The 22,236-nt window shown below is 47.3% G+C and overlaps 1 protein-coding gene across 2 annotated transcripts; it reads right to left on the bottom strand.

Moving 5' to 3' along the window:
• Window positions 1-573: 573 nt before the first annotated feature.
• Window positions 574-20,663, bottom strand: GDPD2 (glycerophosphodiester phosphodiesterase domain containing 2). 2 transcript variants are annotated; one of them, XM_083595432.1, is made up of 16 exons: window positions 20,129-20,663; window positions 17,072-17,203; window positions 12,946-13,049; window positions 12,753-12,846; window positions 11,700-11,759; window positions 9,256-9,354; window positions 7,835-7,928; window positions 6,768-6,913; window positions 6,126-6,208; window positions 5,835-5,985; window positions 4,168-4,383; window positions 3,698-3,849; window positions 2,325-2,472; window positions 2,091-2,173; window positions 1,390-1,418; window positions 574-1,033 (listed from the first exon to the last, which is right to left on the bottom strand). In XM_083595432.1, the coding sequence occupies exons 2-16, from the start codon at window positions 17,171-17,173 to the stop codon at window positions 981-983; spliced, it is 1,614 nt and encodes a 537-aa protein (XP_083451558.1). In that variant the 5' UTR covers window positions 17,174-17,203; window positions 20,129-20,663; the 3' UTR covers window positions 574-980. The 2 variants fall into 2 exon arrangements, with proteins under 2 accessions (XP_083451558.1, XP_083451557.1); XM_083595431.1 differs by having other exon boundaries at window positions 17,072-17,206; window positions 20,129-20,662.
• Window positions 20,664-22,236: the final 1,573 nt, after the last annotated feature.

Below are 22,236 nucleotides of genomic sequence, written 5' to 3'. Positions count from 1 at the left end.
CTAAGAAGTTTGCTCTTCCCGCTAAAAGACACAGTTTTCTGTGAAGAATTCTGCAAGGGGTTCTTGAGCAGGGGAAAGATCTCAAAGTATCTTTAAAAGTATGCCTGTTTGGCTAGAAACACAGGTAGAACAGATTCATGGGGAGGGAGGGGGTGCCTCCCTTCCCTACAAGGCACTGTTGCGCAATGAGATACAACAGGCTGGCACTTTTGACACAGACAAAGCAGGTTGGGATTTGGAAGGGATGGCGTCACTCTTGTGGAGAGGCTGGCGCTGGGCTGATCAACTCTTGTATATGTAATGTTAAGCAATGGTTTAGTGTAGCTCTATGCTAGATCACAGCCTATAGCAGCCTTCACCAAAGTGGTGCCTTCCAGCTGTTTTGGATTACAACTCCCATCTGGCTGGGGCTGATAGGAAGTGCAGTCCGAAATTGCTGGAGGGCACCAGGCTGGCAAAGGCTGAATGAGAGCCATGTTTGAGATGCAAAGTGCCTAGCTGCAAGAAAGCATGTACTTTCTCTTCGTCCTTGTCCTCCACACCCCTGGAACAAGAATTGCAGCCTGACTCAGCTTTCTCAAATCATGCAGGGTGTTTTATTGATAACAGTTTCAGAAGCACGTAAGAAAAAAGAAGATTTCTATCACCTCCCAGACCAGGGACAACACTTAAACCTTCAGATGGACCTTCAGATGGAATCTCCATTTCTTTGCCACAACTGGTACAGTCCTTTCCCGGCAGTTTCAGGATCTAGGCCATGCTGAGAGAGATGATTGCAGGATAATTGCAGAAGTCCTGCTGTGCTCCCCAGAGGCCATGTGGCGGCTGTGCCTCTTGGCTCCAGGGGACAGAGGCCACCACAGCCAGGTCTCAGCAACAGCCAGAAGCCATCCCCAGAAAAGACATTTTGAAAGGTGAAAACTGCCCTGCCCATTCACCAATGGGAAGGACAGGTCCTCTGCTCTGTTTGTGCTGATATGTCACTCAGACAACAGGCTGTGGATCTTTGTCAGGAGCACATCTGAGTCATAACCTGGAAGTGCAGAAAGGAAAAAGAAGAATGTCAACACAGGAGATCCTGGGTAGGGGACTACTAGCTTTATGGTCTATTCATTGTGGGCCAAGGTGTTTGTATGTTTTAAACAGTCAGGCTCCGCCTGCAGGAGCATTGTGGGTGAGAACCATGTACGCTACCCTTAAGCTCCTTCGAAGAAAGGTGCAATATAAATAACTGCAGCCTCTGCCCACTGATAGAGTTGTTGAATAGAATTCAAGTCACCCCTGTCAGTTTGCAGGTACCCCAAACGATTGTGGAAAGTGGATCGCACAACACACACAAAATATAGCAGAAATATCACACCGATCTGAAGGCCCAACGTCTCCCTTTACCTTGTGGCTCTTTTCTTCGGGACCATTTTCTGTAAGGGGAAGGGGGGGAATAAGTTAGCTCAGAGACAGGTGTGCCCTCCCACCCTCAGCTTCATCGCTAGTGTCTGTGGTTCTGCCAGAGACAAGGGAAGTATTTTGATCTTGGTGGAATAGAGGAAGCTAGGATATATCACACCAGCCATTAGCCGTGTTGCAAATACAGGGGGATTATTTTACCCGCAACTTATTACCAACAATTCCAAGAAAAAGAGGAAAGCAACCATCCAATGGAGCTCAGGAACCTGAAAAAATATTTTAGGTAGGTCAACAGTGTCACTCAGTGTTGAGGCCATGTTTGGATCAGGGAAGAGCAGGGCAGAGGTGAGGTCAGGGCTGCAAGGACACACCAGCAAGACTGGCAGATTGGTCCATGACATCAGGTGACTGACAGGTGGGTGGCGCCCAAGTGAATACTCTTGTGCATTGGTTTTCCTAAATGCCCCCTTGGTAGGCAGAGCCTAGCCCATGCTGTGAAGACATGGCTATATAGCAGGGAAGACGATCATCAGTGGCCCTCACAACTCCCATCAGCCCCGGGCAGAATGGCTAATGGTCAATGAATCACGGGAGTGCCACAGGTTTCCCCAGCCCTGCTATGTTAGGGGTTGGCAGCTGCAGGACGCCCTGCCCATGCAGAAGGGAGCTCCTCACACTCTACTCACTTCAGCAAGAAGAAGGCCCAGACAATCAGCAGAAAGGAGACACAGTCTGTCACAATCCAGATCATTTGGTATGTGGCACGAGGCTGTGGAGAAGGGAACATGGGGAACGGAGGTCATTGGGGTGGGAGAAAGGGCAAACGGGCAGCTGCCAGTTTCCCCGGGAAGCTGCCTACACGGGGGGGGGGGGGTGGTGGTGATACAAGTCTAGTCCTTCCCTGCCCCAACCAGTCTTACCAGTAGCCAGAGGGGGCGCTCCATTCCCTGCAGCACCTGGCAAGCGTTAGTGGTGACAGAGTTGGCTCCTGCGCACCACAGGATCGAGAAGAGCCACGGGGCGTTCACCACGTACAGGTTCACAGAGATGTTGTCACGGCGATACTCCCTAGGGAAGAAGGTGGGATTCATGGCACCAAAGCAGAACAGGGAAACTCCTGTGAAGCCTCTAGGGAGGAGAAACCCCAGTGCCTAAGATACGCTGAAGGGAAAAGACGGGCTCCCAGAGGCAAAGGCAGAGAGGGAGACTCTGAGCGTAAGCCCCACAGTTTCTACCCACAGAGTTTGCTGCCGTGTTCTGGGACGATGCTCAGGGCTTATCATCTGGGGTTAGATATACACTGGTACCTCAGGTTAAGTACTTAATTCATTCCGGAGGTCTGTTCTTAACCTGAAACTGTTCTTAACCTGAAGCACCACTTTAGCTAATGGGGCCTCCCGCTGCCACCGCGCTGCCGGAGCACGATTTCTGTTACCATCCTGAAGCAAAGTTCTTAACCCGAGGTACTATTTCTGGGTTAGCGGAGTCTGTAACCTGAAGCGTATGTAACCCGAGGTACCACTGTATCCTTTGCTCAGCCCCAAAGGATGCCAGATCCCCTGCATGCCCTGTGTGAGAGCATCCAGCAGACAGTGGTGGGCTTTGGGGTCTCAAGTTTCAGCGGCACCCTGTGTGACACCAACATTTGGCACGCACACACCCTGGCCTGCATTCTAAATAATGGTTGCAGTGCCACCGAGGCTCCACGTCCAGTGTAACTGAACTGGTTGTGCTCCCCTAAATCCACTTCTGCTGCAGATACCATTCTATCAGGAGGTCTATTCTGCACCATGTTGGAATCAGGCCTTTAGTGTGGAAGTATCTCCCCTCTGGAACTCCCTCCCACTGCATATCAGAGGGGCACTTTCTCTATTGCCTTTTCGGAACCTGCTAAAGACATTCCTCTTTGAACAAGCTTTCTAAGTGGAAATCTTTATCCTGGCGGATATCTGGCTTGGATCTGCATTGATTTTGTGCATGTGCTGTTCTAAATTGTTCTCCTTTATGTAGGATTGTGTCCAAAGTTAGTTCCACTCAAAGTGATCCAATTGAAATTAGTGAACGTGATGAACTTGGGTCTATTGATTTCAATGAGCTTACTCTATATTTCCAAACTTATCCATGGAGTAACAAAAACTTGAGACTTTTTTTTCAAAAAGAAAAGACGCTGTCTCAGGATGCTCAAACTATCTTTGCTAGCCAACTCTCTCTCCTTGACCTATGCCTGGGACAGACGCCAACCTGCCCCACTGTCACTGCCCTCCCCCCTGCGCATCGCCCCCCCCCAACTAACCGGATTTCAGTGCTGCTCAGATTTTGGTAGGGCAGGTTAATACGCATAAGGTCTTCTGTTTCATTGCTCAGCTTCTTCCGGCCATAGACCTGCTGGAACCTGGGCGCCCGCTGCTTCACCCAGTCTCGAAACTCATCAGGGAGCCACAGGATCTGGGAAGGAGGGAAATGGTAAGCAAGAGATCCCTCCTCACTCCCACTGCTTCATGGGGAGCAAGACCTACAAGAGAGGACTTGCTGTGCTCATTAGGCCAGACACTCCTGTGTAGATCCCGTTTTTGTTAATAAACAGCTACTTGCTCTATTTGCTCAGTGTGATTTACTGCTGGCTTGCTCTTGCCTTCCTTGTTGTTTGCATTCAGGCAGAACTTCTCAAGGCAAGCATGCCAGCCTCATCCCTGTCCACCCACTTTCCCCACCAGCTCCAAGGGGAAGCCCACTGTGTCCTGTCAAGCAGTGAGGACAACTCACCAGCTCCGGGGAGATGTCTGAATGGAGAATAGTCTCCACAGTGACATTGACGAGGTCCTCGTAGTGGGGATCCTCCTCGGGACGCAAGTCAAACATGACGGACACGTTGTGCCTCTTGGCCTCAACCAGCAGCTGCTTCAGAGACAGAACACGCTGTGCCTGTGCCAAAGCTCGTTCTGCCTTTGAGAGGCTTCGTGCTGTGGGGAAGGGTGGCTTCTGGTAGGGGGCAAGAAGGGAGTCAGTGAGACAGGACATTGTAGAGCACTGCAGCTCCAGGCTTCTCCAACCCAGGCTTAGTTCCCCATTGAGGCTGAATAGGCAATCACCACCCATCCATTTTTGCTGCATGCAAGGGCTTCCCCAGTCAGACCTAAGGATCTTGCTCCCTACAAGGGAACATAATGAACACTGTACCATTCACTCCTATGGGACAAGAGAAAGTAAGAGGGCAATTGCACTTGAGAGAATGCTGTTTCCATGGTCTGGGACTGGTAATCACAATAATATTCATTCAACAAGATATTTACTGGTATTCAGCATTGCTCAACAAACCAAAATGTAAACAATAGAAACAGTTTATTGATGATAACCATTTTGACAAGCAGTTGCAAAGCAAGGGTATGTGATACTAAACAAGAACCAAACCAAACCAAAGGCCTCTTGAAAAAGAACAGTGTTTTGAAAGTGTTTGAATAAGCCTCCCTTGGGAGAGAGTTCTGAAGTATCAGCGCTGCTCAAAGAAAGCTCTGGTCTTTTGTGAAGGATACTTACCTTCACAGTAAGACAGAATTTGGAGCAGGACCACATCAGGATATCAAAGGATTTACCCAATTAGCATGCAGTCCACAGAGCTCTGCTACCTCAGAGCAGTCATCTGCACAGCCTATTGAGCACACGGGCTCAGTAGGGATCAGATCATCATCAGCAAATACCACAGCCCACATGCCCCTATTGGATTCATTAGATCTGGTCCTTTTGAGGGACTAAGCCAGGCACCAATCACCTTTCTGGGCCCACAGGAACATTTGGAATTTTGAGAAAGTACCATGCGCACCAGTCACAAAATGTTGGTGTGTGTGAGTTGCAGGGAAGCATGGCGTAATGCAAATTGGCTGCCACACCTAAAAGAGCAGAGAAAGCTGAAGGCAAGCCCCTGCCAGCATCACTGGGAAGGTGTGTGTGTGGGGGGGAGGCATCTTGACAGAGAGAAGCCCTTTGCACCTCTCCTCTGTTCAGAATGGAAAAGAGGGTGGGTGTCCAATTCGGGAGGGTATGTCCAATGTAGGAGAGGCTGAACTGGTGAAAACAGGGGCTGAGCAGGAAGAGCTAAACATCTCCCATGTATTGCGGATTTTTGAGCAGATATACACTAAGATCTTTGCAGGTGCCATAAAGGTACAGATGGGCACAATGGAGAAGCCCACGTTGGCAAACCCAGGTCTGTGTATTCTGGTAGTAAGAATTATAGCCAGATATACAGCACCTTCTTGTCTGTTCTCCATCCCACACAACAGGAAATCATTTCCCACCGTATTGTATCCCTTCAGAGAGCAAATGTACAGGGAGCAACCAATGCTATACCACTCATGCAAGTCAGCCCAGCAGCACCCATTTCACCCCACCAAGCTTGCACAGGGCTTGACTTGGCACCACCACACAGCTCTCACCTGCAGAAACCAGCTGCCAGCATCAAGTTGCTGCAGCTGCGTCCAGTTGAAGGAGCTGGCATTGGACTGGGCTTGAGCAGGGAAAACCTCTTGCACATTTGTGGTCCGGATGAGCTTCTCGTCATGCATGATGAAAGGGACCCCATCGGCACTGCCAGGCGAGAAAGAGAAAAAGAGCTTGGTCTGGGGAATGGAGTCATCTCTACTGCCAGAGGGAGAAGTTGCCTTGGGGGACCAGGAAGCCTCCTCATCTCCCACAGACAGCTGATCTGCCACCTCCGCTCCCCTTACCTCACCAGGACATCTGTCTCCAAGACGCTCACTCCATAGTCAACTGCCTTCCGGAAGGACATCAGAGTATTCTCAGGTGCAAGCTGGATGGAGATTAAAAATGGACATAAAATGACAGGTGCATTTGAACGACAAAGGTAGTAAGGTTGGTGCTGGGTGGCAAGTAATGCTTAGTGGGGACATGGGAGAGGACCTTCTTGGTGGCTGCTTCCAAACTTTGGAAGTCCCTCCCTAGAGAAGCTAAACTGCTGTCTTTCTGCTAGCCGGTGAAGACTTTCTTGTTCCAACAGGCCTTTGGGAACTGACTGCTTTTAATGAAAGGGCTGGTGCTGTGCTGCTTTCATTGTAATTATCTGCATAGATTTTTGTATAATTTTAATTCTACCAATGCTAAATTGTATATTAATGATGGATTTTTCTATGTCTTTTCTTGTTTTTATCTGTAGGCTACTTTGAGTCCTTTTGGGGGGAAAGGTAGAATATAAATCTAACAAGAAGAAGAAGAGGAGGAGGTGGAGGAGGCGGTGGTGGAGGAAGAGATAAAGCACCCCTAGATCCCTTTAGTCAGTCTCCCTGTCCCCAGTTGGATATGCCACCTATTATCCTGCTTCTTGCTGTGCAAAGGAGGTGCTGGCTACTCACCATGGGAGCTCCACGGTGCCCGAACAGAGCTGGCTTGGGGGGCAGCTGGCTGTACTCCAAAAGACAGGGGGAATCAATACCCAGTGGGGCTAAGTACAGAGCAAACACTGCACCCAGATACAACAGCAACAGAAGAGTTCTGAGGACTGTGGAGACACAGACAGATGGAAAATGCAGGTAAAATGCAACGGCAGTCTTGGAAGAAGATAATAGCAAGCTAGACCTTCATTACTAGCATTGAGAAGACATTCCAGGTAAGATATCAGAATTGGGCCCCCAGCTCTTTGGGATCATCCTAGTCTCTTCCCACCACTGAAGTTACTTGTTTCTTCAGAGTGGAACTCTAATAATGCAATGGTGCCACCTGCTAGAGCCCTAAAGAAATAGCTGAGCACCACACTGCAGCATGCAATACTGCCAATACACAAGAAGTAGGGCCCCTCCATACTGGCATTTTATTTAGAATGTAGTCTGCAACATGCTCTTGGCACAATAGTGGTGCATTAGTGCTGAATTTAGTCTGCTTTGTTAGTTGTTCTGTGATGCTTCCCCACCGCTACTATGTCATTGTTGTCTGGAGGGGCTATAAAACGACAAAAGTGGGACAACTTTTCCTTCACTCTCCCAGTTTTGGTACAAATAAATAGGATTTCAACAGGATATGCACTGACTGGAAATGAAGCAGTATGACTGCCCCAAACATCTGCAGGTGCAAACAGTATTTGAAGTGAGATTGTGTGTAATTGTCCGAGTAGCCTCATCACAAGCCCAAATAATCATGAATGAGTGGTAAAAAAAGACACTAGGGCTGGATCGACACTGATCTGGAAAACTATATATTTCCCAATGCAAGTTCTCATTGGCAACATTTCGCTGCTCTACAGCGCTATCCGGTGTCACATTTAAATAACACATTTCTAACGTTTTAAATGTTGAGGGTAGATTAGTCCTAGGAGGGACCCCGTGTGGCCTTGAAACATTGTCCAACACCTAAGGAAGACTCCGAAATGCCTGCTGTAGGGGCCTGTACTGGGAGAGAACAAGAATAGCTTTGGCCTCCCTGGTACCTGAGCAGGATGTACGGTAAAAGCAGTCAGCCACTGGCCAGGCAAGCAGTGTCATGCCCACCACAGCTCCGATGTGCAGGAAGGGGCCTGTTGCCTGGCAGGGCAGAAACAAGAGTTAGCCATTGGTTTGGAGTTTCCAAGGGAGTCGTATCAGGCTGCAGCAACATGGAACAAATAGAGCAGGTAAAATGAAGGGGCAATGCCAGGGAATAGGCTGGCCCTGAAGCTAAGCTTTTAACCCAGAGTTCCCTGCAGGATAATGGCAGAGGGCATCAAGGGCTGGAGTCCCCACCCAGAAGGAAAAGCCACAGTTAGTGTTAATTGCTGCAAGATGCTTTCACAAGGAATGACTCATAAATTAAATAAGTGAGCTGGAAATTAAACTGTACTAAGATTATAAGCTTTTGGTAAGAGGCGTTGAGGATTATAAATGAACTTCTTTATGGCGATATAATCTTAACCACTAAATATGTTTTACTGGAGTGTCTGAAATGCATAGCAAATGTGGAAGGTTTGGAACTTGCAACACTGCAGCCAGAGTGGCCACAGCAAGGAACTGGAAATCAGATAAACCAGCTGACACCTTGCAATGGTAATAAAACATATGGAATATATAGCACTGTTGACAAAACTTGCATGTTATAAAAGAGATGCTGAAGGATGTGCACAAAACCAATTTTATTGAAAAATGGAGTATGTTTGTTCATTATTGGAATGCAAAATTCCAAAACAATGTTCAACCTTATCTAGTATTCTCAGTCTTATAATTTGACATTTTGTTTAAAATATAATAATGAGCAAGGATGCCTGATTATATAATGCTCCTTAAACCATAACTGACATTTTGTATATACATGATATTAAGACATTATATATCTATTATTTATTTTTGTAACCCCTTTGTTTTGTGATATAAAACTTGGTCAAAATGTGCAAGGGTATTCTGTGTTCCAATCAACTTTGCCTCCTCCTGTCCGGTCTTCATCAGCCATAAGAACCACCGGCAGATTGCCTGACTTGCTTCGTACCCCCTGTACTGGGTAGGATGCTAAAGGGCAGGGGGTATCAGACTTTTCCTGGGGGTCTACCTGTGCTGTCAGTTGTCTGGCCGACAAGGTCCAACAGGTGCACAAGAAACTGTTGCTGAATGTACCCACTGGGTTGGTTCACAAGTTAACTGCTGTGTAGAAGCTGCTATGAATCATTCCATGTTTCAGTTGCTGCTGCAAGCGATGCCATGCGCAGCAGCTCAGCAAGAAGGGAAGGCAAGGAAAAAAACACAACCTGTGCCAAAATCACATGGCAAACACTTGTTATATCCCAAAAGCTCACCATTCAATTCATTTTTGGGCAGCGTTCATGTGGCAGCTGTGCCATGGCTCATATTCTCTGAGATCATGCCATCAGCTGTGGATTCTTACCTGCAGGGAGATGCGGGCACTTTCCCATTGCTCTTCCCACTGAACCTCCACCCCCACAAAAGCAGAAGCCACCACAAGTGCCGTCAGGATCAGGAGAACCTGGAAGGAAGAGAAGACAGCATCAAGTGCCTGGGGGCAGGGGGGGGGGCAATTGTATTCAAGCCACTTTAAGAGCTTTATTTTGAAAAGGAGGCAGTATGTATAGACCAGGGGTTGGCAAACCTTTTCAGCAAGGGGCCAGTCCATTGTCCCTCAGACCTTGTGGGGGGCCGGACTATATTTTGGGTGAAAAAATGAACGAATTCCTATGCACACCAGGCAGGCCCCACAAGTAACCCACAGATGCATTTTAAAAGGACACATTCCACGCAAGAGCACCATGCAGGCCAGACAGCACTGTAGATGATAAATATTAAAATTAAAAATTTTTCTTACCTGCACTGATGATAGTCATTGTTTGGATGAGGGGGTCCTTGCCTGGGTTTGGTGCTGCATTGCGGCCTGCTGGGCCTCCTGCTGCTAGCATCTCTTCTGCGCTTCGGGGGTGGGGGCCCCACCTCTCTCTTTTCCCTCCCCCCATAAATCTCTTGCCCCTCCCCCTCCCTGGGTAGTGCCTCTTTTCCTGCCAGCGGCACCTCCTCCCCCTGCTTTTCCTCATTCTGAAGGAGGACTTTGCATAAGAACATGCGGCAGCATCCCTCTTTTTTGTCTTTTCCCCTAGGGAGCTCAGAAAGCGGCTGGGCCGGGTTAACGATCCTTGCAGGCCTGATCCGGACCGCGGACTGTAGTTTGCCGACCCCTGGTATAGACTGTCAAGACCTTTCTGCAAGGACTGTACCACTTTGGTTATTTTGTACATTGTTGCAACTAAATAAAGCTATTGGTTTCTCACCATTCTGGAAAAAAGTGTGCTTGCTTTGGCAACACATACATTAAAAAAAAATTTGGGGGGGAGTGAAAAGTAGGGAGCTGCAGGGTTTTGTTCTGGGCCTAGTGTTGTTGAACATCTTTAGAGAGATTGTTTTGCATTTGGAATGGGAAAGTAATCAGTTTGCTTGTGAGTGTTTGAGAGAGAGAGAAAGTGAGTAACAGAACACAGAATCATAGAATGGTAGAGTTGGAAGGGATCCTGAGGGTCGTGCTGTCCAGTCCCCTGCAATGCATATTTTTTTAAAAAAAATATTTTATTAAGGGTTTTCTTGTTTTACAGTGTAAGTGTAATGCCTCGTATTTTTTTTTCTTCCATGTAACATTTTTACAAATCTGTTTCATTTGATGAGGCATTAGGGAGAGAAGAAAAAAAAAAGAAAAAAAAAAGAAAGGGGGTGGAGGGAGGGGAGATGGATGGGGATGGGGTCGGGTAGCGGTGTTTCTGTTATGCTTAATGTATGTAGAGTTTGGTGTCAGCGTGCTTGTGTTGTTCACTTTGTTCCTTTGGGGTGCAGTGAGGCTTCTCTCTGGGGAAGCTGATGTGTGTATCCTTTTCACTTCCACCTGTGTTCTACTTGCATGTTTGTAGGGAATGGTGAATATGTCAGTTTCAGTTTATTTTAGTTTCCTATTTTTCTAGTCTTAAGCTCAGTTCCCTACATATCCAAATCAGTTACAAGTCCTTGTGAAAAGCCGTGAAGCATTTTAGTGCGTATTTGTATGTACACTTTACTGTATGCATTTTTGAACATATTGCTTGGCTGGAGAACTACACAGAAAAAAATAGAGAAATGTAAATTTCAAAGCACAGCAGTATTTTGGTTCTCACATTGTAGTCATGTTTCTATTAAATGTGAGGTGAATCAATTTTTTCCTCCATCCTTACAAAACATTGCAAGCCCCCAGTGTCCTCTCCCCTTCAATGGTATTGTTACATTAGCTCATTACTGACTTTATTGGAAAAATATTTGTTAGTTTATAGCACTGGCTTTATTGGAAAAGTCTGGAAATCTGTGGTATTTTTGCTTACAGTGCCTTATCATTTTAATTGTTTGGTTTTTATTCTGTAAATTACCTTGTTATCTTATAATAGAAGACAGTCTCTAAACATTTTAATAAGGAAAATAAACTTACATAGTGGCATCAATGTGCAAGGCACTGTGCAAAGTGAAACCCTGTCCCAAGGAACTTACAGACTAAAATGTAACAGGAGAAATAGAGGAAGGAGAAGGAAGTGGAGGACCACCAGGCCGTTTTGGGCCAACCACACCCACCTGTCATTCACCTAACATCAAATGACATCAGGTGAAGAGATCTGCTGTACTTTATCTCAGCACTAAGTGCAAAAATAAATAAATGCATGCTCATTTGATACTGGGAATCCACCTAGTTAATGGTGGTGATCTGGTGTGCAGCAACATTATGCAGCAGCAGCACAAACCTTTGTGTACGATTGTGCCTTCCACAAAGGAACCTGGTAAGAAGTTGTAATTGTGCGTGGGGCAGGGGTTTACCTTGTGTATCCAATGGAGCTTCAGGGGCTGGTGCCAGAGCTGCAGGCAGAGTGCCAGAACCTATAATTAAAATGGGAGAGTGATGTGACTTAGCACCAAAGAACCCACTTTGGATTCTGGGACAAGGACTGCAGGAGGACCACATTCTCATACGAAGATGATGGTGTTGACACCACTCAAAAATAAAGAAAAGCCATAACTCTGCAGTTAGGCAACCTGCTTTCTATACCCAAACCCTTCAGACCTGTATTATGAAAGTTGCAGATACTTTCCTATTTGCATTAGAAATTCCACTGTCACAAAAGTCTCAGCCACTAACCACTAGACACCCTTCTCAGAACCTTCCTTCTGGCTTCTGAGATGTTCACTTATACAGTGGTACCTCAGGTTACATACGCTTCAGGTTACAGACTCCGCTAACCCAGAAATAGTACCTCGGGTTAAGAATTTTGCTTCAAGATGAGAACAGAAATCGTGCTCTGGCGGCGTGGCAGCAGCAGGAGGCCCCATTAGCTAAAGTGGTGCTTCAGGTTAAGAACAGTTTCAGGTTAAGAACGGACCTCCAGAATGAATTAAGTACTTAACTCGAGGTACCACTGTACACTGGTATTCCCAATGTGCTGATTTAACTTTCTCCCAAGAAGCTCTATTAAGTTTTATGAAATGTTGGGCTTAGATATTGCTGGCTCTCCCAAAAAACTGGAGTTCCCAGACTTAATCACATACTAGCAAATTCAGATAGATAGGTATGTCTTGTGTGACAAACCTGCTTTTCCCAAAGACCTGACTTTTTCTAATAAGGAAAGTGATGGGAAAATGTGCTGGAGTATGGGATAACCCTTGTTCTGATGCAACATCATGTAACCTCTCCTCTAACAAATCAGGATAAATGCTCTACAAATAGGTTATATGGCCCTTAGTAGACAGAACAGCATGTTCCCAAATGGGTTTTAAGAAGTTGATTTCCCCCCACCCACCCCCAAAGCGAGACCAGGGAATTCTGGAGGTACGGTGCAGGCGTCCTATTAAAAGAGCCAAATAAAAAGGGTGTACCAGGAGCAGTGAGGAGAAGGTGACCAGAGTCGTTGTTCCAGACAGCATCACCATCGACCAGTCAAGCCACCATCCTGTCTTGCGGAAAATGAATCTGTTGGGCAGGGGAAAAAACCCGAGGTGAGGAAGGGTTATGACAAAGGGAGCTGGAGAGAATCTTAGGTGGGGGGGGCACCCCGGGCCTTCTACTCACTCATTGAGATTGTGGAAATCATTGAGGGTGACAAAGGCAAGGTAGAACCAGGCCAGGGCGAAAAGGCACACGCAGAAGATGAAGAAGAACCAGGCACAGTCGCACTGTGAAGAGGAGGAACAGGTTAGAAAATGAACCACCGGCAGATGCACCTCAATAGGTGGCTCTTGACTCTTGGATGACACACCCTCTGGCCTGGAAGCCCCACTTGCAGCTCCAGATGTGCAAGGCTGGCTGTGGCTACACAGTGGAGGGCATGCCCTAGGCACACGCTTTAGGTGGTCATATGTGAGATCAGACAGGAAAGTACCTATGACAGGTTCCTTTTCAGTGACATTGCTGTGGAATTTCCTCCTACTGTTAGCCTCCTTCTCCTTTAGTATCTGGATCAACCTGGTGACTTCCAGATGTTTTGGACTACAATTTGCATCAGCCCCAGCCACTAAGGGATAATGAGAGTGGTTCCCACCAAAACAACTGGAGGGAACCAAGTTGTTGAGGGCTGATTTAGACACTTCCTGGAAATTGTTTCAGCAAGCTTTTGGTTTTATTTGTTACCATCTGCTGTGCCTGTGGTACTGCATTTGTTTTTTATCTGGTGCCATTAAGCTGTGGCTGTGCACACACTCCCATTTGCTCTAGATGCAGCACACCACTGGTTTGGGAAGTGGTGTACATATGATGTTAGTCCTTCTCCTTATTATCACCATAATCACCGATTAATCGCCTTCTAAATTGCCATCTCAAGGCAAGTTACAAAAAAAAAAATTTAAAACAGTTTTTAAAATAAAAAACGACAGCTCCGAATACATTTAAAACAGGACTATCCGGCATCAATCCTGTCGTTCCTTATAAAATCTGAACTTTGGTATGTCTTCCCTCCCCAACTAGCTTTGATCCAAAGCGAGAGAGAAAATATTCAAATAGCTACGGTATATTTAAACCTGAAAATTTGTACACAACGTGTTTTAATCTTGTAAGCCAGTTTGTGTCTCCACACAGAAAAGTGGGTTAAAAATAACGAATGAAATTATGCTTTTGCCTTGCTTGCTCTAAGGCTGAGCTGCGGCACTGACAGCAGATTCTGATTTATAGCCCACCTTAAATCAAGCTCTGAGGACAGCTTAGCCTTAGACTGAAGATTAGATAATAATTTTGAAAGTGATTTGAGGAGCTTTACACCCCTTGGGGAACATACATATTTCATTAGTTCTGAAATCATTTTGCTGATGTGCCTTGAAATGAAGATCTTGTATTTTCTTCCATGCTTTTGGCTTCTTCTTAGTAAGGGTAGATAGACTATTTTGCTGTTAATTTGGATTTTGTCTTTAGTAGTTTTATTCCCAAGCTTTAGGATTAATTGTTGGCCCAGTTGTATAATACTGAGCTGATTGTTAGGTGTGTTTCGGTGGGCCTTTTGAAATGTTGATTCTATGTTTATATTTTGGCAATATGTTTTGAATTGTTAATGATTACCTTGGAAAGTAGATGCTAAATATTTTACTAGGTGTTGTTATATTACATTGTTATTGCATGGTATACTGATGCTTTAGGAGCTGGTTTACCACAGAAAGGCAACATGCAGATAAACTGAAGCCGGCCAAAGCGCACATAAAGCCCTATACATGGAGGCATACCTGAGCAGAATATATACATTGTGAGCAGCAATCCCTCTTTCAAATGGCCTTCAACTCTCTGGAGGGAAAAACATGCCATCTGTCTCCAGCCCTGCACTGCTTAGAGGGCCTACACTGCAGGAGGGGTGGGAAGCAGAAAGAACACTTTCCCCCATGGCCAACCCCCCTGGCTTCCTCCCACCCACATTCTCAGGAACTCACTTTCCTCTTCTCACTTTTGCTGAGCGTGCCACCCCAGTGGTGGAGCAATCCAGTCGGGTGCCTGGGGCAGGGCGCATGCCCTGCGCCCAGGGGCGGGGCCAGCCACCTGTGGGGCAGGGCGAGCCAGGGCAGGACGCCCCGCTGGGCCTCTGAGGAGTCTGCCTGCCTCCTCCCACTCAGCTGCCCTACAACTGAGGGGGAGGCGGTGGGCGGACCTTTGGGGGCAGTGTGGAGCCTAAGGGCACCCAAGCCACCGCAGCACTCCCAGGAGAGATGCGTGGCTCGGGCATGGTGCAAGCCCCGTGGTGAGTGTCGCCTGGCATTTTGTCTCAGTGGTTACACCCGGGGTGGCCCGCCCCACCACACCCCTTTCCTCCGCCCCTGTGTCACCCAGTATACAAAGGGGTGGAGCTGGAGCCACAGACTCTGTGGCTGCCCGTGGCTGCTACTTCTTCTAACTCCCGTTGCCTGCCCACCTCTGCCCATCCCTGCTGTGTTGCAATGGTTTGTTTTTTAATTATGGTTTTAATGTAGTTGTTGCAAACCATTCAGGGATTCTAATTAATAGAGGGTGGTTTAGAAATTTGTAATGATAATTATCATGTGGGGTTTCCCATGGGCCTGGTCTGGAAACTCCATCTAGTGCAAAACACTGCAGTTAGGCTGTTGATGGAGATGGTTTATCACCAGCACATTACTCCAGTTTTCAAAAGCTTGCACTGGCTGCCCATAGGCTACTGGGTAAAGTTCAAAGTTCCTGCATTAATTCACAAGGCCCTTAAGTACTTGGATCCCGATCCCTGCCTGATCCCTGATGTATTTGGGGGAATCGCTGTTAGGGGTCCCGAATGGCACTGCCTGCATCTGCCAGGAGCCAAGCGTTCCCGTATTGTGGAATTCTCTCCCGACTGAGACCAGACAGCAGGGCTGGGCGATGTATCAATACATCATCTGAAGTTGGTTCGAAGTCCACATTGTGAGAACGGTTCTATAATTTTTGACATGGTGACATATGACGATTCACAATTTGTGAGGGTGCTATGTAAAAAACTGTGAAATGGGAAAAACCATGAAGCCAGTCATCGCTTCTCTTATGTTTCCTGCTGCCCCTGTTGCTCTCTGTACTATAAAATAACAGTTGTAATGATATGCTAAAGGTGAGTAAACCCCTTAGACCCCTAAGTAGTAGCAGTTGCCAAGACATTGCCTTATTTGCCTCTACATAGTTACATCCTTATTTCAGATATTGTGATATATCAGTATATCACAATGTTTAGCTGCAGATATATCACAATGATGAAAACCAGAAACTGCCAGCCCTACCAGGCGGTCCCTCCCTCCCTCAATGAAGACTTCTTTTCTAAAAAAAGAAATATTCAGCAGGCACTTTAAGTATGCTTTTTATTATTGATTTTAACTGATTTCCCCCTCTGTATTATATATATATTTGTAACCACATTGTACATTGCTTAGAAAAAGGGTTTTAAGCAGCATTAAAAATTGTTGAACTAAATAATGATGAAGATGAAATGATAATAATGATACAATGAGGACCAGGGTACTTTACAGGCATGGCTACATTCCCCCACTGTGCTGGGAAACCAGTTTGTCTTTTGCTGTCAAGAAAGAGAAGGGGGCCATGATTAGTCAGTAAGAGGGAATTCCTAACACGTCAGGGCAGGCAAGCCATCTTTCTCTGTGAGAGTCAGGCAGACCGACCAATTCCAGCACCAGGTCTCCTGGAACTTTTGAGAGCACAGCACTGAGTGGGCCAAAACTGAGGGTGCTAGGAGAGGGTGGTTAGGGAGAGAGAGAGAGAGAGGGAGGGAGAGAGAGAGAGAGAGAGAGAGAGAGAGAGAGAGAGAGAGAGAGTGAGTGCTGGAGGATCCTGCCATATTGGACATTAGGGAAAACAGGTCAAAACACAGCTGCCTAAGAACAAAGACTTCTGTTGAATTTTTGCTGGAGCTTCTGTTTCTTTCCTCCCTCCTATTCCTTTTTCCTCGTGTGTCATGCCTTTTTAGATTATGAGCCTGAGGGCAGGGACTGTCTTGATTTTTGCAAGTCTCTCCGAGAGCCCTTTTGGTGATGGGGTAGGGAATAAATGCTGTGAAAAATGAACTTTAAAAAAGCCCTTGACAGAAAAAGGGTCCATGGCTGGCACCCCCTGCCCCTCTTCTCCAGGACATGCCAGTGCTCTCCTCATGCCTCATGACGCAACAGAGCCACGCCAGCCAGGACTCTCTAAACACATCCCTACAGATGCTGGAGAAGAGTTGCCCACTCACCTTGCTGGTTACCAGACCCTTCTTGTTATGAGTCCAACGGCAGCTGTAGAGGCACAGCAGGCAGGTGGCACACCGGCTGCAGCAACCTGTGTCCTTCACCATGGTGCGTCAAGTAGTGGAGAACACCAGGCCCTGCTGGGGGGAACACATGTAGCCTATTGGTACTGCATGGTAGGGCACGTGGAGTTTGCAGGGAGGAGGCAGATAATGCAGGAATAGGTGTGGCAAGGGGGGGGGGGGGGATAAGGAAGGAAAGAAACCACGCTGGCTTGAATGGGTCTTCAGCCTTCCGCCTCTCCTGCTCTTTTCCACTCAACAGGAACAGTTGCGGTTTGCAAAAGGGAGTGCGGAAGTGTGTGAAGTTCAACGAGATCCCAAGCTCCGTTCCCCCACTGTCATCACCCAGCGCAAATGTTGCGGGTGCAATACCAGAAGAGGCTAATCTAGATCAGGCACCAGGCCAACGGAAACCTGCGCACGGTGGCGGCAGCGGGGGGGGGGGGGGAGAGAACTCAACCTGCCTGGTGAGTTGCACCCCGGGCACCCCACCCCAAATTTGCAAGCTGGGGCAGGCCCACGTTGCAAGGAGTCGGGTTAGTATGGAGCTTAATCGTACCTCTCTCCTCCAGAAAGTGAAAGATAAAGAGGCAGACACAACACACGAGAGCAACGGGACAGGAGGGTGCGGGGAAACCCACAAACACAGCCCCTCCTTCCCCTGCTTCTGGTGTTGTTAGGGTTTATACTCGGAAGTCACATTTTGGAGAGGAGAGTCTGCTTCCTGCGTACTCACTTAACCCTACTTACTAGCCTCATTCATTCATTTCTTTCACGCACAAGCAAAGGCTATTCCTGCATTCCAGGTCCCTCAAACGGCCTGCTGTTAAGCAGCTCTGAGTGGAGCGCTTGGAACCCCTATGGAGGGTCTGTTTACAGAACAGGTGAAGCACATGAAGGGTGGAAGCCTGTTACTTGCAGCTCCTCCTCCTCCAGCTGCTGTGAGAGCAGGATGCTGGACTAGATGGGTCACTGGCTCTTCTTACGTCCTCAGCTGAATCAAAACCCAGATTCCAGCACATTCAAGCTACCTAACATCAGCCACACAAACAGTGCAAGGAAGACATGCAGACCTGCTTCTTTTCCCATTAAACCCTGTCTCCATGTCCCTCTCCCCATCCTCTGTCCCGCCCCCCCCCAGACTGTATGGCCACTGGGGCAGGGACCTGCATTCTTGCTCTTGGGAAAGTACGATGTATACAAATGGCACTGTAACAATAATCACAAATAAAAACCATAATGGCAGTATACGGTACAGTGGTGCCCCGCAAGACGAATGCCTCGCAAAACGAAAAACGCGCAAGACGAAAGGGTTTTTCATTTTTTGCGTTGCTTCACAAGACAATTTTCCCTATGGGCTTGCTTCACAAGACGAAAACGTCTTGCGAGTTTGTTTCGTTTTCTCTTAAAGCCGCTTGAAGAGGTGCAGTTGCGACGGACCGTGCTTCGCAAGACGAAAAACATCGCAAGAGGAAAAGACTCGCGGAACGAATTAATTTCGTCTTGCGAGGCACCATGTATTTCATAATGATGATGCCAGTAATACCTATGAGCCCCCAAAATGCTCTTACAAATCAGAAGCCTGCTTTAATTGGGTTAAGTTTCTCCCCATGTCAAGATAATTGCTTTGGGAAAAGACGTATCCAGTGCCTGGCATAATACGCACAAGTGTGTTTACCGCAGTCACCCATAACCAATGTCAGAAGAAGCAACAACAAAAATGCATATGATCTTCCTCTTCACACATGGCGATACAGCTCTCTCTCTCTACACGGGGATGGTCTCTGCATCACGTAATGTGTGGAGCAGTTGAGAGATGCAAAGGCGCTGCAGTTGTGAGAGGGAAGGAGCACTCCCGCCCTGCCAAGGCCCCTCAGGCATGGGGAAGGTGTTGCTATGGATACCAGAGAGACTTCAGGCCTTGGTGCACAGGGGCATGTGGGGCAGTGGTGGGGGTGCAGGAGGGGAAAACACGACCATTTGGCTACTCTGCTCACAAAACACCAGCCTTCTCAGGCCACCTTATCTGAGAGTGCCAGGGTAAAGGCAGGTGGGCAGAGACGATGCGGAGACCACCCCTGGTTTGGTTGCACTAGGCATGGAGCCTGGGGGACACCACAATTTTTATTTAGAATGGAGTGTGAGAGGCAGTGGGGCACTGAGGTTTGGTGTTGCACTGGGCACTGCTTAAATTTGAGACTGCAAGTTCTGCCACTGCAGGTGGGGACAGCATGGCACCCACTGAGGGGGGCAGAAGGAGCTGCCAGGGGTGGGGTGACTCTGCAAGTCTTGCAAAACCGGGCAGGCATGGCCCCAGCTTATTTCCGGGGGGGGGGGGGGAGAGATTGCAACATTTTGAGGAGTCATGTGTTTAGAAAAAAACTCATTTTCCTTCTGAATAAAAGTTTGGCTGTACAAAATAATTTAAAGTATGAATGATCAAGATTACATTAGTCAGAGGAAGGGGAGAGCAAGCTGGGAAATAAACTAGTCTTAATTGTATCCTCTCCCTCCCCCACCCTCTCCAGCCCAACTTCACGCACAATCCCTATGTGGCACAGAAAGTGGAGGAATGCACATGGAATAATTGCATATAATTATTAAAGAAAACCCCATACAGTGGTGCCCATTCCCATGATGGGGGGGAAAGGGGATATCATGGTTTCGTTCTTTTAAAAGAAAGGAAAACTTGGAGAGAAACTTCTTGACCCACCTTGAGAATCCCACACCAAATATTTACCCCATCTAAAGCTGGAAAGTGAAACTAAAATGCGTATTTTCAGAAGACAAGATAGCTCCTTTCTCCAGCCCCTTCCTGCCGTCCCCACAAAAACAACCCAATTCCTACTTTATTACCATCCCCTGTTTTTGCTGGGTGGGCTGGAGAAAGGAGGGACCCTTCTTTTCTATGTCCCAGAAAAGAGCCTATTTTGCTTCAAGGCAGTTTGCCAGTGCCCAGTTTGCAGCACCTCTGGTGCTCCTCCCAGCCCCCTCACTCACCTTGACCAAGGCCCCAGTCCCCTTGGAGGACAGGCTGAGAAAGAGCTGGCTGATCAGATCTCCCTTCTTTTGCAGGCAGTCCGATGAGGCACTTTTATCTGACAGCTGCTTTTATTCTTCCAAGCTGAACTTTTGCTGCTGATGCTCCTCCTCCTCCTCTCCTCCTCCTCCTCCTCCTCCTTGCTCTGCTCTCACCGGCTGTCTCCTCTCACCTGCACAGTAGCTGGCATGAAACCCGTGTGTGTGCCACCTATGGGCAGGGCCAGGCAGGCTAGGTGCACTAGGGAGAGGCAAGAGCGCCTGAACTGGCTGAAGGGCTGCAGCTGGAGGCCAAGGAAGGTGCCGCTTTTGTGCCACACTCTTCAGCCACTCAGTTCACAGGCCAGGGGAGCTTGTTCTGTGGCTGGCTGGAGAGGCCCAAGGTGGGGGGCGGAGGGTGGGGGGAGTCACTCACTCAGAGCCCAGACCTGAAGTTTGCAGGCAGCCCACGCTCGGAGTGGAGGAGACGGAGGAGGGAGCCAGACAAAGGAGAGGGCTGCCCCAAAAGGAGCGAAAAGGAGCTCTGCACCACCCAGGCGGCTCATTCCACTCTGTCTTCCTCTGGCAAGCAAGAGGAGCTCTAACAAGCATACGCAAGTTATTTCAGGACCAAGGGCAAGAAGAAACCCAAACAATATCCTCTCTTGTAGTAAAACATTCATAAAACTTAATTGTCTGACCATTTGTAGCCCTTTAATGATACTCCTTCACATCTTCCTCCTCAAGGAGAACCTCTGCCTGCCTAATAGGTATAAAAGCTTCCCTGGGGGGTATGGGCAGTTTCTGAGAAACTTAAGTTTTTATTTATGCATTAAAATGATGTTTATATATCACCGCTCAAGGCAATTGTTCACACAAAGCAGCATCATAGAGAATAACCACACAACACACAAAGCAATATACTAAGATTAAAACTGGCAGCATAACCCTTTAAAATTAGCAGTAAAACTTCATCAAGAAAAGTAACTTAATTAAAAGATTGGAATAATAACATATTAAATGTATGTTCTCTTCTAACTCAGCTTGTGCCATGGGGGAGAGCATCTAGAACTAAGGGGTAACCTCTGAGAAGGCCATGACTCTGGTACCAGTCAACCTAACACAGAAGCCTTATGAGGAACAGTTGAGGGAGCTGGGTATGTTTAGGTTGGAAAAGAGGAGACTGAGAGGAGATATGATAGCCATTGTCAAGTATCTCAAGGTCTGTCACATGGAAGATGGAGCGAGCTTGTTTTCTCCTGCTCTGAAGGGTAGGACTCCAACCAATGGCTTCAAGTTACAAGAAAGGAGATTCTGACCAAACATCAGGAAGAACTTTTTGACAGTAAGAGCTGTTCCACAGTGGAATGGTCTCCCTTGGAAGGTGGTGGACTCTCCTTCCTTGGAGGTTTTTAAGCAGAAGTTGGGTGGCCATCTGTCATGTATGATCTAGTTGAGATTCCGGCACTGCAGACGGTTGGAATAGATGACTCTCGGGATCCTTTCCAACTCTACAATTTCATGATTCTACTGTTATGAAGTTGGGTTTTGGGGGGGAGGGAATTGAGATCTTTCAAACCCCTGGACCCAGCAAGTATTAAAATATAAGACAGGCTAGCTTCCTGTGTTGAGGTGCTTTTCTGGGTGATGGGTCATTAAGAGAACAAAGGAAAGTGGGGTCTATGCTAGGCAGAAAATGGGTGGGGCCCCTCCCTCAACTTGCAAAAGTGAGGACAAAAGACAGAGTTTAGAGTTGAGTTATGTGACCTAGAAGCTGGAAAGGAAGAGAGACAGCCATAGCTGATTTCTGCTATGGGAGAAACAAGTCCCTCTTGGGGTGTTAATGCTATGGGCATCATAGGCTCAGGTTGTATATATGTGAACAAACCATATATCTTAAAGACACCACAGTCTTTGCTGAGCTTCATCCTTGAAGGAAATATGAACCCTGGGTAAGCACTAGAAATTCCAATAATCTTATACTGCTCAGAGATTGGGCCTCATAAGATGCAGATTACTTAGGCAAGGATTTAGAACAATTTAGGCAAAATATATAAAGCAGGTTTGGGAGTTTCTGTGCTATGGAATAA

Source organism: Podarcis filfolensis (assembly GCF_964270895.1).
Source record: "Podarcis filfolensis genome assembly, chromosome: Z".
NCBI lineage: Eukaryota > Metazoa > Chordata > Lepidosauria > Squamata > Lacertidae > Podarcis > Podarcis filfolensis.
The sequence above is the reverse complement of the archived record's forward strand: the minus strand, read 5'-3'. Positions and strand labels throughout refer to the sequence as shown.

Excerpts from the sequence above, each read along its gene's own strand:
- GDPD2 (XM_083595432.1), bottom strand. The coding sequence starts at position 17,173 with ATGGTGAAGGACACAGGTTGCTGCAGCCGGTGTGCCACCTGCCTGCTG. Across the intron at positions 6,914-7,834 it reads TTACCGTACATCCTGCTCAG|TCCTCAGAACTCTTCTGTTG; the intron begins GTACCAGGGAGG and ends GTGTCTCCACAG. Across the intron at positions 1,419-2,090 it reads TGGGCCTTCTTCTTGCTGAA|AAAATGGTCCCGAAGAAAAG; the intron begins GTGAGTAGAGTG and ends TTCCCCTTACAG.